The following is a 14398-nucleotide window of genomic DNA, read 5'->3' as shown; positions in this document are numbered from 1 at the left end:
TTTTTTTTTTTCTGAGCATTTCACTGGGTTTTCCTACATGTGTCCCTTACTTGCAGGGATTTTTTTAAAGGATGGTTCTTGATTCTCTTCATTCTCACCAGATGACCACATTCTTTCCCATAGCCCTGGTGAGTGGAAGACCCTTGCTTCTATCTCCAGTCCGAAGTGTGCTACCGTACATGTTTGCCTGGGTATCTTCCAAGCCCCTATAACTTGTTTTACCTCCAAACCTGCTCCACCACCTGCATCCTCAGTGTGTCACCCACACAGCCTCCCCATCTGGACCCTCTGTGGTCTCTGCTGCTGCCTTTCTTCAGGCCTTTGCTGGGAATACAGACATTTCCTACATAGGTCATCTCCCACGTCCCTACCCTCATGCTCTTGCCAGAGTAACTGATGAAAATGCAAACCAATCATCATCTTCTACTTAACAACCTCGTGCACACACCCCTCTCCTGCCATACTGTCTGCAGGATCAACCAAGACTCCCGGGCTTGGCACTAGGGCCCTTCTGGATCTGGTCCTTCCTGCCTTTCCCGCCTGTCCCCTAGCTCTGTAGTAGGCCGCCTCCTCTCTTGCCTCAGTGATCTCCTCCCCACACCCCTGCACGCTGAGTCTTCTCACAGCTGCATGCCCTGGCCATGCTCTTCCAGTGCCAGGGATGCCATTCTCTTCTCTCCTTCCTCATCCTCTGAGATCCAACATATGTGCATCACTTACCTGACAGCCCAGGCAGAGTCAGCTCTTCGAGCCTCTGCTCTCAGGGTGCATCACCACCTAAAAGACCCTGGCCTGCACTGGTTTGCATTGCACTGGCTCCATTTGCAGGTCTGTCTCTCCCCAGCTTAGCCTGGGGGGCTCAAGGTGAGAGTACAGTTGTCTGCCTTTGTAGCTCAGTGTCTGGCCCACGGCAGGTGCCCAGTAAACACTGGCAAGTTAGTGACTGCTGGCCTGTCACCCAGCCCTACCTGCTTGCCCCCTGCTCAGGAGTCCCTGGAGGAAGGTAATGCATGCCATCTGATCCTCTCTCAGGGTGGCAGCAGGTTATGTTAGGAGAAAGAAGAGAAAAAAGGGTGGAAGATGCTGCCCAAAATTCACACTGGATAGTGCAGCCTGTCCCCGGGACCAAAATGCCGTTTAGAACTCAAATGTAGGAAATGGGGTCTCCGCCTGCCCCCAGCTCCCATTATACCACCATGGGTACTACTCCATCTCTAGGAAACCCTGCACTTAAACACTATTTTCTTTCTCTTCCCACTCTTCCTTCTCTCCTCCCTGCTCCACCTAATAACTGCCTTCCTCACCAAGTGCTCTGGGCATATAGTTACTCCCATCTCCAGCCCCTGGAGCTGGGCAAGGGCCAGGATCACTATTCCTATTCACAGATAGAGAACTAAGTCCAGAGAAGGGCACAGTGGGCTGGGGCCATGGTTTGGACCAGGGAGTCAGTCCTACCTCCATGTGGGGGCAGCATGAAGCCTGCTTCGTGAGGGAGCACCCAGCCCCCTTTAGAGAAGGCCTTGCTAATGATGGAAAGGTGGGGAAGGGTGGTGTGACCCAGCCTGTCAGCAAGGGAGCAGTCCTCAGGGTCAAGATAGGGGGCAAGGAGAATCCGGGGCAGGTTAGGAGTGCGGGCCTGAACCCTGCGACCAGCATCTACCCAGGAACTCCTCAAGGGCAGCCTCTGCTCCCTCCCTTGATGGGAAAAGACAGGACTGCAGACATGCCTGTGAACCATGGGAGTATCTGCCCATTTCCCTTCCGTCAGGTCATGAAGGAGTGAGCGCAGGTGCTGGGAGAGGTGGGAGGACTTGAGGGAGGAGTTGGTAGGAGAAGGGTCCAGGGAAGAGGAGATTGAGGAGATGGCCCGTGGAGCTGCCCTGAGCCCAGGTGGGCACATTCAGGGACAGAGATGGTACCAGAGGAAAGATGCCTGGTGTTGAGCTGGCAGCAAGTGTTGGCGCCCCAGGTGGGGATGCGCCTGAAGGAGCTGCTCAGTCCCCACCCTCCAGGAGAGTGTGGGCCTTTCCTAAAAGACCTGACTCAGGCTGAGGTGGCCCTGCCCAGGCTTGGACTCCCTTCCCTGTGGTGACAGAGGGCGTGGAGAAGCAGGGACCCCTTAGGCGTGGCTCCAGGGAGTAAAAGGGAGCAGTAGGAGTTGAGGGGGCAAGAGGGGCCCATGGGGAGCCGAGAGACAGAAGAGCAATCCCGGAGGGGGCCCAGGTGGCACCCCAGTACCTTGGTTGGTTTCTGAGTGCAGCAGGTAGATTTTCAGAACAGGGAAGTGGGCTGGAGATACACGGTGGAGGCGGGGTCTGGTACTCACCTGCCCATCCTTCCCAGGCCCACCTCCCTCTGCCTGATACTTTTTCTCTGGCTCCCTCCCCAGCATCCGCACGGACCCTTGACGCCACCCTCCTGGTCTGTGTGTGACACTCCTGGGCTTTCACTTCTATTCTGACGACTTTAGTAGCTGGGGTGCATCCTGTCCATGAGATGAGAGGGCTGGACTAAGTGGATTAAGGGAACTGGGGAGGGATGTTAGGTCCCCAGCATCAAACTCTGTACCCGAGGGCCTGGAGCCCTGGTGGCCTGCCTGAGGCCCTCACCCAGGAAAGCAGTTCTGTCTTTCAGGACATGCCAGGGCTTCCTAGAAGTTCTGGGAAGGACAGTGCCCCCTGGGACAGGGCTGCGGGATGGCTTCCCCACTCTCTCCCAAGTTTCCCTTCACCTTGGGGCGCTCACTTTGATGCCTACTGACAGTCCCAGGTTAGAATTAAAGACAGGTATTTGGTCTTGCAAATAAATATATTTAAAAGGGAGATTTATTAATATTGGAAGGGACAAACTGGAGAGCACAGAACATGCAGCTGTCCAATTTCTAAGGCGACTCTGCTGTGACAGTGATTGGCCTCTGTCCCCTGCAGCTGTGCAGGCCCCTGTCTGAGCTGGCGTGCCCACGGTGCCTTGCCTGTCTTCTCCACCCAGCATCCTGCTCTCCCCTGCATTCTAGGAATGCCATTCTGGACACACGGAGAGGCCTAGGCGAGTTTCTCTCCCTGCCACCCACCTGAGTCCTGCCAGTGCTTTGGCCTGGCCCCTGGTCTGCCGCCATCCCTTCTCCAGTTGGTTGAGACATCGTGTGCTGGCCTTATCCCTCCAGGCCAGAGCGCGGCAGCCCTTACCCCCACAGCACTGCAGCCCTGCAGCTGGCCCTCAGCCCTGGGAGGAGCCTTCCTTTTCCAGAGAGACGTCGCCCTGCGCTTTCAGCTTCCCTATGGCCTCCACCTTCCTAGAGGCCTCCCGGTGGCGCCACTGCCTGGAGGGTTGGTAGCAGCTCTCGTCGCTCACTGGGCCCTGCCAGCCCCGCGTGAGGCCCAGCAAGGCCCGGCTCTGGTGGAGGAAGTTGGGGCTAGAGAAGCAGTAGAGCACGGGGTCCAGGACGCTGTTGAGGTAGGTGAAGGCCAGGGAGCCATGGAAGAGCTGCGTGCAGAGGTCCAGGGAGCGGCAGGCGGACAGCCAGAAGGCCACCATGGAAGCCATGCCAAAGATGATGCTGGGCAGGAAGCAGATGGTGTAGACGGCCACCACCATGGCCAGCACGCGCATGGCCCTCTGCGGGCCTGCCTGCCCGCCCAGGCCACGGTTCCGGATGGTGAGCCCAATGCTCACGATGGCGAAGAGGATGAGCGCCAGTGGCAGGAAGAACTCCAGCAGGTACAGTGCCTGGTGCCAGCGGAGCGAGGCCGAGGGCTTCGTGCCCACCCTGTAGCTGAGGCAGGAGGGGCCGGAGAAGGTGCTCAGGAGCAGGTGCCCGTTGAGGAGCAGGATGCCCACCCAGAGTCCCCCGGCCACCCGGGCAGCTGCCCCCACAGAAGCACGGCTCAGCACGTGGTGGGGCTGCACCACCTTCAGGTAGCGGTTGAGCGCGATGGCTGTGAGGAAGACGACGCTGGCCGTGCGGTTGGTGGACAGCATGAAGAGGTTGACTTTGCAGGCAGCAGCCCCAAAGCGCCAGGTCTCATGGAGGAGGTAGTAGTCCACGCGGAGGGGCAGGTTGCTGATCAGGAGGAAGTCAGCGGCCACCAGGCTGACCAGGAACACCGTGTTGGAGGTCCAGGGCCGCGTGTGGATGCAGAAGATGAAGAGGGCCAAGCTGTTCCCCACCAGGCCCAGGACAAACTCCAGGGCCAGGATCGGTGCCAGGAAGGCAGACACCAACGAGGAAGAGGTGGGGTGGCAGGGCCCTCCAGAGGATCCCCCCACAGTGGTAAAGGCAGAGGGAGCGGAGGTGGGTGAGGGAGGGAAGGAGGGAGGGAGAACAGAGGAGGAGAGAGAGGGAGAGGGAGAGCTCAGGTTATGAAGTTCCATGGGCTGCTTGGGCCATGGACCTGAGAGAAGGTTCTGGAGTCTTCTACCCCTGCAGGAATGCTCAGGGCAAAGTGGTATGATTGGCACTATCAGCTGGCCACCACGGTGACACAACATCCTGGGGTTTTCATCAGCATTCTCACAGCCACTGAGAAACACTCTGTGTTCCTGTTTGCAGGCCAAGGGGAACCCTGCAGCCCTCCCTCCTTCCCTCCGCCTCAGGGTACTGAGTGATCCGACCACATGAGGTCTCTGAGCCCAGCCTGGGGGTTGTGCCACTGGTAGAGGAGGAAGCAGGGCTCAGAAACCCTGAAGTGGGAGGAAAGTCCAGCCGGGTGAGGTGGGGGAGAGTATTTGCAGACCTGTGACCTGTGGCTCTCAGGATCATGCAGCCCTCCCTGGACTCCCCCTTCTCCACTACATATAGAGGCTGGTGGCTGCCTCCCTGCCCCCACCAGCTCTGGCTTCAGGGACTGTGGAGCCAACAGGACATTGTCCTGAGAGGTAGGCAGGGAGTCAGTGAAGACCTCCACTGCCCTGCTGGTGGCCTGGAGGGAACCAGTCCTATTTGTGCTCCGCCAGCCTGCTGTGTGTCTGAAAGCCCACTGTAGTTCAGCTTTCAGTTGCTCCCAGATTCCTGATGGTTCCGAAGTCTGTGATGGTCCCAAGTCCGGGTACATGGTGAATACGCCCCATGGGCAGGGGATGCCCCTGCCAAGTTTCTACTGCCATGGCATGGGGACCTGGGGGCTTCTCCCGCAAATAGAACAATCCTGATTTTTCCCTGTCTGTGTCTCCCCATGGCTCCTTGTCCACTCCACTCCCCGCCCCCATTAGCATTCACTGCAGAATAGGGAGTGGGAGGCTGGGGCTAGCTCCAGACAAGGTACAAGTCCAGCTGTCCCATGGTGAGGTATTCTCATGAGCCCATGGGCTGGTCCTGTGGGTGGAGATGAGGGCTTCAGGCTCCTGATAACCCGGGACAGCAGGGCCAAGGGAGGCGGTGGTTCCAGGCTCCAGGGCCTGACCCCATCACTGCCAACTGGCTGGGGTCAGCAGTCTGCCATGTGTGGCCTGGCCTCTGTGTCGCAGGCACAGTGGCCCATGGCCTCTCTTGGCTGCCCTGGGCTCCCATTTGGTCAAGGCTGAGGGCAAACATCCCTGGGAGAAGCATGGTGGTGAGGCCCAGCCTAAGCTTCATATGCAGACAGGCCTGGGTTGGAAACAGAGCTGCCCTATTTCCAAACCTCTCTGAGCCTGATCTGTAAAATCAGGCACTACCACCTTCTTGGAGAGTTGTGAGGATAAAATGAGATAATTTATGTAAAAACTTCTAGGGGATTCCTTGGGACAGAGCGAGAGTTCACAAAAACAGATCTAATTTTCATGACTTTCTCTCTGGATTAGGCTTGCCCTGCGTACGAGAGTAAACTCTTCTCCTCATGGCTATCTGTATTCTGACCTGGGTCCTCCCTGGAACATTCTGTGTCCTCTTCTCAGGTCCTGCATGGAGCAGTGCATTGCTACAGGCCAGGAACAAGCCGCGCGGAGCCTCTGCCCGTGCCCATCCTGGACCATTTGTGTTTGGAGGAGCCTGATGGTGTTTTTTCTTTGCTTGCAGGAGAGGAAAGCACTTAGGGGTGAAGAGGAGGGTGAAGGTCCCGATGTCTCTCAGGGCCAGTAGCCTTTTCAGCAAAGGCAGGTCTTTCTCTGCTCCCAGTGGAGTGTAGGAAGGCAGTGAGCCACTGGGCTGGGGATGGGGGAGACAGGGCTCAAGTGTTCTTTTCTAGAGGAAGCTTTGAGTCCACGCAGGGACCTCTTCTGTCCAGATCTGTCACTCTCATGTGCATGCCCTCATTGACTTCTCACGGAAGTCCCAGGAAACTGAGCTGTGCCCGCTGCAGGTTCCACATTCTTGTCTCTGCCTACTGGTGCCTCTGAGGCCTCCAGCATCCCTAGACACCCACAGCAGGCTCAGGGGGCCCTCTGGAGTCTTTGAACATGGCACCTGTGCATGACAGGGGAGGGCAGGGGGCACAAGGCCAGACACCCCCACCAATACTGCTGAGCTCCTGGTACAACTTCATGCCCCTCTCCAGGCTGATCATAGTCTTTAGGTATTAACAGTGGTTAGCTCTGGGTGGGGGGTTTTGTGTATTTCTGGGTTTTCTATAGTTAGCACAGATGACTTCTGTTATTGGAAAAAAACTCAACAGATGCTAGTCTTTTAAAGTTATGTAAAAAGACAGACTGGGCAACATGGCGAAATCCCTATCTCTACAAAAAAGAAAAAAAAATTAACAGGGTGTGGTGGTGCATGCCTGTAGTCCCAGCTACTCAGAAGGCTGAGGTGGGAGAATCACTTGAGCCAGGAGAGTCAAGGCTGCAGTGAGCTGTGATCGCACCACTGCACTCCAGCCTGGGTGACAGAGTGAGATTGTGTTTCAAAAAAAAAAAAAAGTAAAAAGAATAAATGAGAACAGAGAAGGAAGTGGAGAGATGACATTAGCTGTGCTCCCAGGACCAGGCATGGAGCATGTGTGGATCAAGTCACACACACAGTGACGAATGCCCATCCACAAACAGGGATGCCCAATAACAGATCCTCCAACACGTCCATGGTCACCTGGTGCCCTGATGCCCCAGACATGCCACATGGTCCTGTGGGGCACATGGGAAGGCCAGCGATGACTGCCTGTGGCAGACCCCCAGGTGTGTGTTCCTCAGGAAGCCTTTATTGAGGGCCTTCTTGGTGTGGAAGTGCTGCACTGAGTCTGCAGGGACAGAGGAATGGGCAGGAGTGGGCTGGGGGTAGACCACCTGGCAAGACTGGCAAGGCAGTGGGCTGAGGCTGCCAGAGAAGATGGGGAGCTGCTGCCTGCCCAGGGGCGTGGCATCTGGGCTGAGAAGGGCAGGAGGGTGGGTGACAACAATGTCCAGGTCTGTAGGGGACACAGCGGCAGTACACAGGGAGGTAGTGGGGGCTAGGAGAGTTGTTTGGCAGGGATGGCACTCGAGGGTGCTTGGCACACCTGTGGCTGCTTCAGGCCATGGCAAGAGGGTCACCCCAGGGCCTTCTTGCAGGCAGGGTCCTGGGTCACAGACAGGGCCACAGAGCCTTGCAGTCGCTCCCAGGCATACCTGTGGACACACAGATGAGCAGGGGTCACACACAGCTGGACCCTGAGGATGCCAGGGAAAGCCCTCCCCGCGTACTCACGAGGTCCCAGCTAGCACCAGGAGGCTGTCATCAGGAGCCAGGCTCAGGCTCCGTCCCCCCATTGTCACCACCGAGGAGCCCTCCTGGAGAAGAGGAGCAGGAGAATCAAATGGAGACCGTTGGGCCTCATCACCTGGGTGAATGTCTGAGTCTGCCTGGGCCCCAAGGCCCCAATGGTGGGCCCCGTTTGGGAGCCCAGGGCCCAGGAGCGGGCTGATACCCTCTGGCAGGGGGTTCTGCAACCCTGTCCCTGGGCCCCACTTGCCAGCTGCCACAGCCATACGTCCACATTCTGTCTCAGGCCTTCGCTGCTGCCTTGCCCATAGGCGACCACCTGGTGGGAGGTGAAACAGAAACTTTTGGTGCTTCTTGCCCCACATGGGAGATGGTCTTGAACCTGGCCCCCAGACACCAGGCCTGCTTGGAGCAGGGTTGGGGCCCATAAAACAGCCCCATCACCATGTGCTGAGCAGAGACCAGAACTTGGAGAGGAGGGCTGCCTGGGCTGCAGGCCTCACTGTGCCCGCCACTGCAACAGGTATTTGGGATCACACATGCCTGCCTGTCACGTGCAGTGCACCCGTGGTCCCTCTGATGTGTGCTCATGCGAAGGCATGCTCACCAGGGCACACGAGGGACGCATTTACATCAGCTTCCCAGAGGGTGCCACCTCCGTTTCTCCGAGAGAGGTTATGAGTTTGGCTTCAGGAGGAGGAGAGGACAAGGAGGGTGAGGCTGAGGGCTCTCTGACATGCACCAGCCTGGAAGCACACAGCTACTGTGCAGGGCCATGCTCCTGCTGCCCCGGAGAGGGTGTATATTCATTAGTGTAAACTGAAGCAGGTAAGAGCAGGGTATGGCAGAGGTGGGGTGCAGGGCTGAGTGGTACTGCTGTGACATGTGCGCATGTTCTCGCAGCCCTGTGTAAGCTCAGGACGTCCCTGGTACCCAACAGCAGCAGGCCAGGCCTCTATGGGAAGCCTGTGGCCATGAGCATCCTTGCACAGATTGACTCATTCAAAGCCCACGGGACATCCCAGTGGGAAGCCATAAAGCACAGGTGAACACAGGTCTTCCTGCACCACTCTTGCCCTCCCAGCCTCATCCCCACATATGGTACAGAAACACCACTCTGACCTGTCACTCCCCTGCTTCAATACTTTGGTGGAGGCTGTTGTCTTTAGGACAAATCCTCCCACCTTGCCTAGCCCAGCAGACCTACCAGGACCTGGGCCCTGCCTGCTGCTCCACAGTCCACCAGTCACACTTGTACCCCCACCCCCCAGCCCCGCCTCTGGCCAACTTCAGCTGCTCCCAGTGCCAGGCTGTTTCAAGCCTGAAACAGCTCATGCTCATGCTTCTCCCTCACCTAGAATGCTCTCTCCACCTCCCTTTCTTTCTTTTGCAAACTCCTACACTAGCTTTAAAATGCAATGTGCACGTCACCTCCTCCAGGAAGCCTTCCTTGACTTCCCTTTCAGCCTGGGTTCCTCCTTTATCCTTCTATAGCTTCCTATAGCTTTTCTATCTGATACTTTATCACATGATCGTGGCAATTGTTGATTAACTTGTCCATCTCTTTAACAAACTATACATTCTTTAAGGTAGTAACTCTATCCTACTCTCCCACTAAAGCCTGAAACATAACAGGCATTTAATAAATGTGGAATGAAAGAAAGTCAGCCTTGTTTGAGTCCCTCGCTCCACTCAACCCTCACTCCCAAACAACTCTCTGCCTTTTGGCTTCCAAGGCTGTGACTGGCTGAAGGCTCAGGAATTCCTAGCGAGGGGAAAACTGCAGACCCTCAGGAAGCTGCCAGTGAGTGGGGGAACCTTCAACTCTGCAAGTCAATTCAGATCTTAAAATTGCTTGGGACCATGTAGCCTCCACAGACTTAGCTCAGAGCAAAGCCATCGCCCTCTGCGTCAGGGAGGGAGCACAAAGGCCTGTGCTCATGTCTACAACCTCTGGGCTGTGTGTGTGTGTGTGTGTGTTTGTGTGTGTGTGTGTGTGTGTGTGTGTGAGTGTGTGTGTGAGAGAGAGAGGCAGTGAGAGAGAAAGTGGTTCCCATTTTCCCGGGCTGCTGGGAGGATGCCCCGGATGCCCCAGGACTGCATTACCTGGGTCTCATAGGTGTCCCCAAACAGGCTGAGTGGTGTGCCTGCCTGCAGCTCCCTGCTGTGGCTGTCCAGCCAGGCCTCCAGGGACATGGGCTCCATGATGGATCGTGTGCTCAGAGGGAATGGTGGCTCCTTGAGCAGCTGGTCTGTACCCACAGCATGACTATAGTCGGTATCCTCAGGACCCAGCCCACCCAGCCCCAGTGGGCCCAGTTCCCAGGGGCCCCAGGTCTCAATTGCCAGAACAGGCTCTGGATCCAGCTCAGTGATCAAGCAGCCATGTAGGGGGTACCATTGGCTGCCATCTTCCCAGTACCTTGAGGACTGGGCAGAGTATTCAAAAAGAGACTCCCAGGTCCCCTGGACCAAAACCCATCCCATTTTGGAAGGGGAGGGAGGGAAGGAGAAGGGCAGTTTCCAGCAGCCTCACCAGGGATGGGCTTTCCTGTTCTGTACTGCTCAGAGCTGAAGAACCTGCAGGGATGAACAGGGAGGAGCAGGAGTGGCGAGCACTCCCATTGGAGTGGCCAGTGACACACACACATACACCACACTCACGGTCAGGTGCAGGAGCCCACACACACTCATGTGGCCCTCACACAGCTGTGTGTCTGCCATCCTTTCCCTCCCAGCCCCGTGCTGCTGCTTCCCCCTCCCCCTGGCCCAGCAGTGGGCTCTCTGGGCCAGGATCCCCACCCTGGGAGGGGAGACTTTCTCCCAGGCCATCAGGTGCTGATGCAGAGCCCCAGGAAAGCAAGAGGCAGGGGTTGGGCTGGGGGCTCACTCCTGGATGATGGGGGCCAACTGCGTGCCGAGGTCCTTGCAGTAGAACCACTTCTCAAACAGAACGTCCATGGTGTCACCCACATAGTACCTGCCAGAGCAGAGGACAGGCAACCCTGCTGTCCCCATCTGGGTGGCTTCAGGGCAGCCCCACTCAGGCCTGGCTCTGCTTGTGGAAGTCCCTGCAGAGCCCTGCTGTCTGCCCCACCCCTGTTAGCACACCCTAGTGGTCACTGGTCACTTAACACCTTGCTCTTCAGAAGCACACGTGCACCCCCTGAGAGGGCTACTATCCCCAGAATTCACACGGCTCTCCCCAGTTCCCAAAACTAGACCCAAACTAGTTCCCAAAACTAGACAAAGCAGATAGAACTCTGAGACTCACAGAAGCTGAGCAATTTGGCAAGGATTACACAGCTTGTAAGTGGCGGAAACAGGCCAGTCTCAAGACAATCTTAGAAACTTAGCATCTAATCGTAGTTCTTTTGTTTTTCCCAAAGAGGAAGCTGAGGCTGAGCCTGAAACCAGGGCCAGTGGCTGAACGCTCTGCTGGCCTGCAGTGCTCTAGGCCAGAGTGCACGGACACTTAAGAAACCAACATGGCTGGGCGCAGTGGCTCACGCCTGTAATCCCAGCGCTTTGGGAGGCTGAGATGGGTAGATCACTTGAGGTCAGGAGTTCAAGACCAGCCTGGCCAACATGGTGAAACCCTGTCTCTACTAAAAATAATAATAATAATAATAAATAATAATACAAAAAATAGCGAGGCATAACAAAAGATAGAAAAAAAATAGCCAGGCATGGTGGCAAGGGCCTGTAATCCCAACTACTTGGGAGGCCGAGGCGGGAGAATTGCTTGAACTGGGAAGCGGAGGTTGCAGTGAGCCGAGATTGCACCGCTGCATTCCAGCCTGGGTGACAGAACAAGACTCTGTCTCAAAAGTAAATAAATAAGTAAAAAAAGCCAACATGCAGAAGATGTCCCCCAGTTTAGGGGTTCTTCTCCTTTCAGGGTCATGATTGCCTCTGAGAGTTGGAGCAAAGCTTTGGACCTCTTTTCTGGGGTAAGGCCCATGTACATGTACATATAGCCTTCAGTAGACCCCTAAAGCCCACCCCAGCCCCCAGCCTGGCTCAGTGAGCTCCTCCCCTGGCCTGAGGAGCACCTGGGAGGCTGGGATGGGCCCCAGGCCCCTGTGTGTGCTGCATATGGTGGGTGCCAGGAACGCCTGTTAACTGAATGTCTAATGCCCAAACCCAGCTCCTGGGCCCAGGCCAGCTCTGTCTGCTCTTAAAAGAGATGTGGTCCTGCTGATGGGAGATGCTTTACAGACACACAGTGCATCCACCCACCTGGCAGCCTAAATCCTATCCTGGGATGGAGCTGGCCACCGGAAAGCTTCATAACTGGATGGCAGTGCCCTCCAGGAACTGCCTTTGGAGTGGCATTTTAATGTTGAGTCCCTGGCTTTTATTAAAGGTCAAAAGCAGCCAGATGAAATGTGTTATTGAATTTGCTGTAAAATGATATTGAGGACACCATCCTCTCCATCAGACTCCCTAAATTAAAGTCCCTTGTGACAAATTTTTTCTAGAAGATAAGACCACGTGTCTGTCTCTACAACAGACTGTTATGCAGTAAATGATTATGTAGCCATTGTGTTTTTTGAAAAGATCTAATAGTGTAAGAAATACTCAGCCGAATGTGGTGGCTCACAACTGTAATCCCAGCACTTTGGGAGGCCGAGGTGGGTGGATCACCTGAGGTTGGCAGGTAGAGACCAGCCTGGCCAACATGGTGAAATCTCGTCTCTACTAAAAATACAGCCAGACATGGTGGTGCATGTCTGTAATCCCAGCTACTCAGGAGGCTGAGTCAGGAGAATTGCTTGAACCCGGGAGGTGGAGGTTGCAGTGAGCCGAGATCGTACCACTGCACTCCAGCCTGGGTGACAGAGCAAGACTCCATCTCAAAATAAAAAGAAGAAATACTCATGAGTTTCTTTTAAGTAAAAAAAGATATAGGTATGCATAGAAATAAGACAAGATGGAAGTTTAGGTTTCATTAGGTTTCACTGGTGACATGACAATTTTTTTTGTTTTCCCTTTTTTATTATTTTGTTTTCTTGAGATATAATTCACATACCATCAAATTTATCCTTTTAGTAACAAGTAATTCTAATTTTGTTCACTTTGCATTCCTGTACTTTTCTAGATTTTGAGAGTGAATGTGTATGACTTTGATAATCAGAAAAACAACAAGTATTTTAAAAATGCCTATTATAACAAAAGATGTGGGCCAAAGTATCCTGATCCTGGTGACCTGATGGGAAACTTGAATTTTTTTTAGTTAAAAAATACAACAAACAATGATCATGCCACTGCATTCCAGTGTGGGTGATAGAGTGAGCCCCCATATCAAAACAAAACAAAACAAAAAAACAAACCCAACCAAACAAAACACTGTTGAGCTTTTGGAAAACCTATTTCCCTGAGCAAGAGGTTGCTTCCTCCTTTCAGAGGAAGAGAATTGGGTGACTGATCAGAACCAAATGAGAACCCCAGCCATGGAATCAGAATGCTGACAGCGGGGCCTACGTTCTTCCCCTCTTTGGTGTTGACTCCCACTCCCCTCTATAGTGTCCTGGCCCTCACTCCATATTTCTCTATAATGCCAGATCTAGCAAGTAATGCTTTAGCAACTTTAACTTCTTTGTAATGATAACAGCACCTCCCCCATAGGATTGTTGGGAAGACTCAATGAATAAATACATGCAAAGGCCTTAGCCAGGCATCTGGCACATAGCAAGTGCCATCCAGATGTCAGTGTGTGTTGTGGAATGAGCTGGGGTAGAGAAACAAGCCAAGGGAGGCACTGGCCATGACTCTAAATTCTGGGAGGAAGCAGCAGTTCTGGCTGCACTGGGGGAGGTGGGTGTGACTTTGGAACCCCTCTGGCCCACTTTCCACATCCCACCCCTCCCAGGAGACCTTGTGAAAGGAAAATATCTTGGGCCCCTGAAATCACTAAACTAAAGGGAAATGTCAAGCTGAGAACTGCTTAGGGTAAACCTGCCCTATTCTTTTTTTTTTTTTTTTTTTGAGATGGAGTCTCACTCTGTTGCCCAGGCTGGAGTGCACTGGCGCGATCTTGGCTCACTGCAAGCTCTGTCTCCTGGGTTCATGCCGTTCTCCTGCCCCAGCCTCCCAAGTAGCTGGGAATACAGGCGCCCGCCACCATGCCCGGCTAATTTTTCATATTTTTAGTAGAGACGGGGTTTCACCGTGTTAGCCAGGATGGTCTCTCTCGATCTCCTGACCTTGCAATCCACCTGCCTCGGCCTCCCGAAGTGCTGGGATTACAAGCGTGCGCCACCGCGCCCGGCTACCTGCCCCCCATTCAATTCAAAGTGCCCCTCTGCTCACTGAGATAAATGCATATCTGATTGCCTCCTCTGGAGAGACTAATTGGAAACTCAAAAGTATGCAACCATTTGTCTCTTTTCTACCTATGACCTAGAAGCCCCCTCCCTGCTTTGAGTCATCCTGCTTTTGCTTTGAGTTGTTCTGCCTTCCCAGACCGAACCAATGTTCATCATACATATGTTAACTGATGTCTCTTCTCCCCCTAAAATGTATAAAACCAAGCTGTGCTCTGACTCTCTTGGGCATCTGTCAACAGGACCTCCTGAGGCTGTGTCACGAGCGTGCATCCTCAACCTTGGCAAAATAAACTTGCTAAATTAACTGAGACCTATCTCAAATTTTTGGAGTTGACATTTTGATAATCACAGAGGGATTCTGAGTAGAGGTCTCCCTGACCTTAGACAAATCTCCTAAGGGTGCTTGGTACCAGTGTGAGCTAACTTTATGGCTCAAACCAATAGAAAAATTTGCTGAGGT

The 14398-nt window shown here is 54.4% G+C and overlaps 2 protein-coding genes across 3 annotated transcripts in view; both read right to left on the bottom strand.

The window, feature by feature from the left end:
- Positions 1 to 2639: 2639 nt before the first annotated feature.
- Positions 2640 to 4509, bottom strand: OXER1 (oxoeicosanoid receptor 1). The gene has a single exon (XM_032178787.2). The coding sequence runs from the start codon at positions 4486 to 4488 to the stop codon at positions 3217 to 3219; it is 1272 nt and encodes a 423-aa protein (XP_032034678.1). The 5' UTR covers positions 4489 to 4509; the 3' UTR covers positions 2640 to 3216.
- Positions 4510 to 4566: 57 nt separating this feature from the next.
- Positions 4567 to 14398, bottom strand: part of HAAO (3-hydroxyanthranilate 3,4-dioxygenase) — a 28422-nt gene continuing 18590 nt past the window's right edge. The window contains exons 5-10 of one of the 2 annotated variants that reach the window (XM_032178788.2): positions 10497 to 10586; positions 10143 to 10186; positions 9713 to 9858; positions 7857 to 7925; positions 7592 to 7674; positions 4681 to 7512 (exon numbers count right to left, since the gene is read on the bottom strand). In XM_032178788.2, the coding sequence (XP_032034679.1) occupies positions 7434 to 7512; positions 7592 to 7674; positions 7857 to 7925; positions 9713 to 9858; positions 10143 to 10186; positions 10497 to 10586 (511 nt within the window). In that variant the 3' untranslated portion in view covers positions 4681 to 7433. Of the gene's footprint in view, positions 7513 to 7591; positions 7675 to 7856; positions 7926 to 9712; positions 9859 to 10142; positions 10187 to 10496; positions 10587 to 14398 lie in introns of both variants that reach the window. The other variant, XM_032178792.2, reaches the window with a different exon arrangement.

The sequence above is a fragment of the Hylobates moloch genome, unplaced genomic scaffold (genome assembly GCF_009828535.3).
Source record: "Hylobates moloch isolate HMO894 unplaced genomic scaffold, HMol_V3 SCAFFOLD_15, whole genome shotgun sequence".
NCBI classification, from domain to species: domain Eukaryota; kingdom Metazoa; phylum Chordata; class Mammalia; order Primates; family Hylobatidae; genus Hylobates; species Hylobates moloch.
This window is presented reverse-complemented; position numbering and strand designations above follow the sequence as displayed.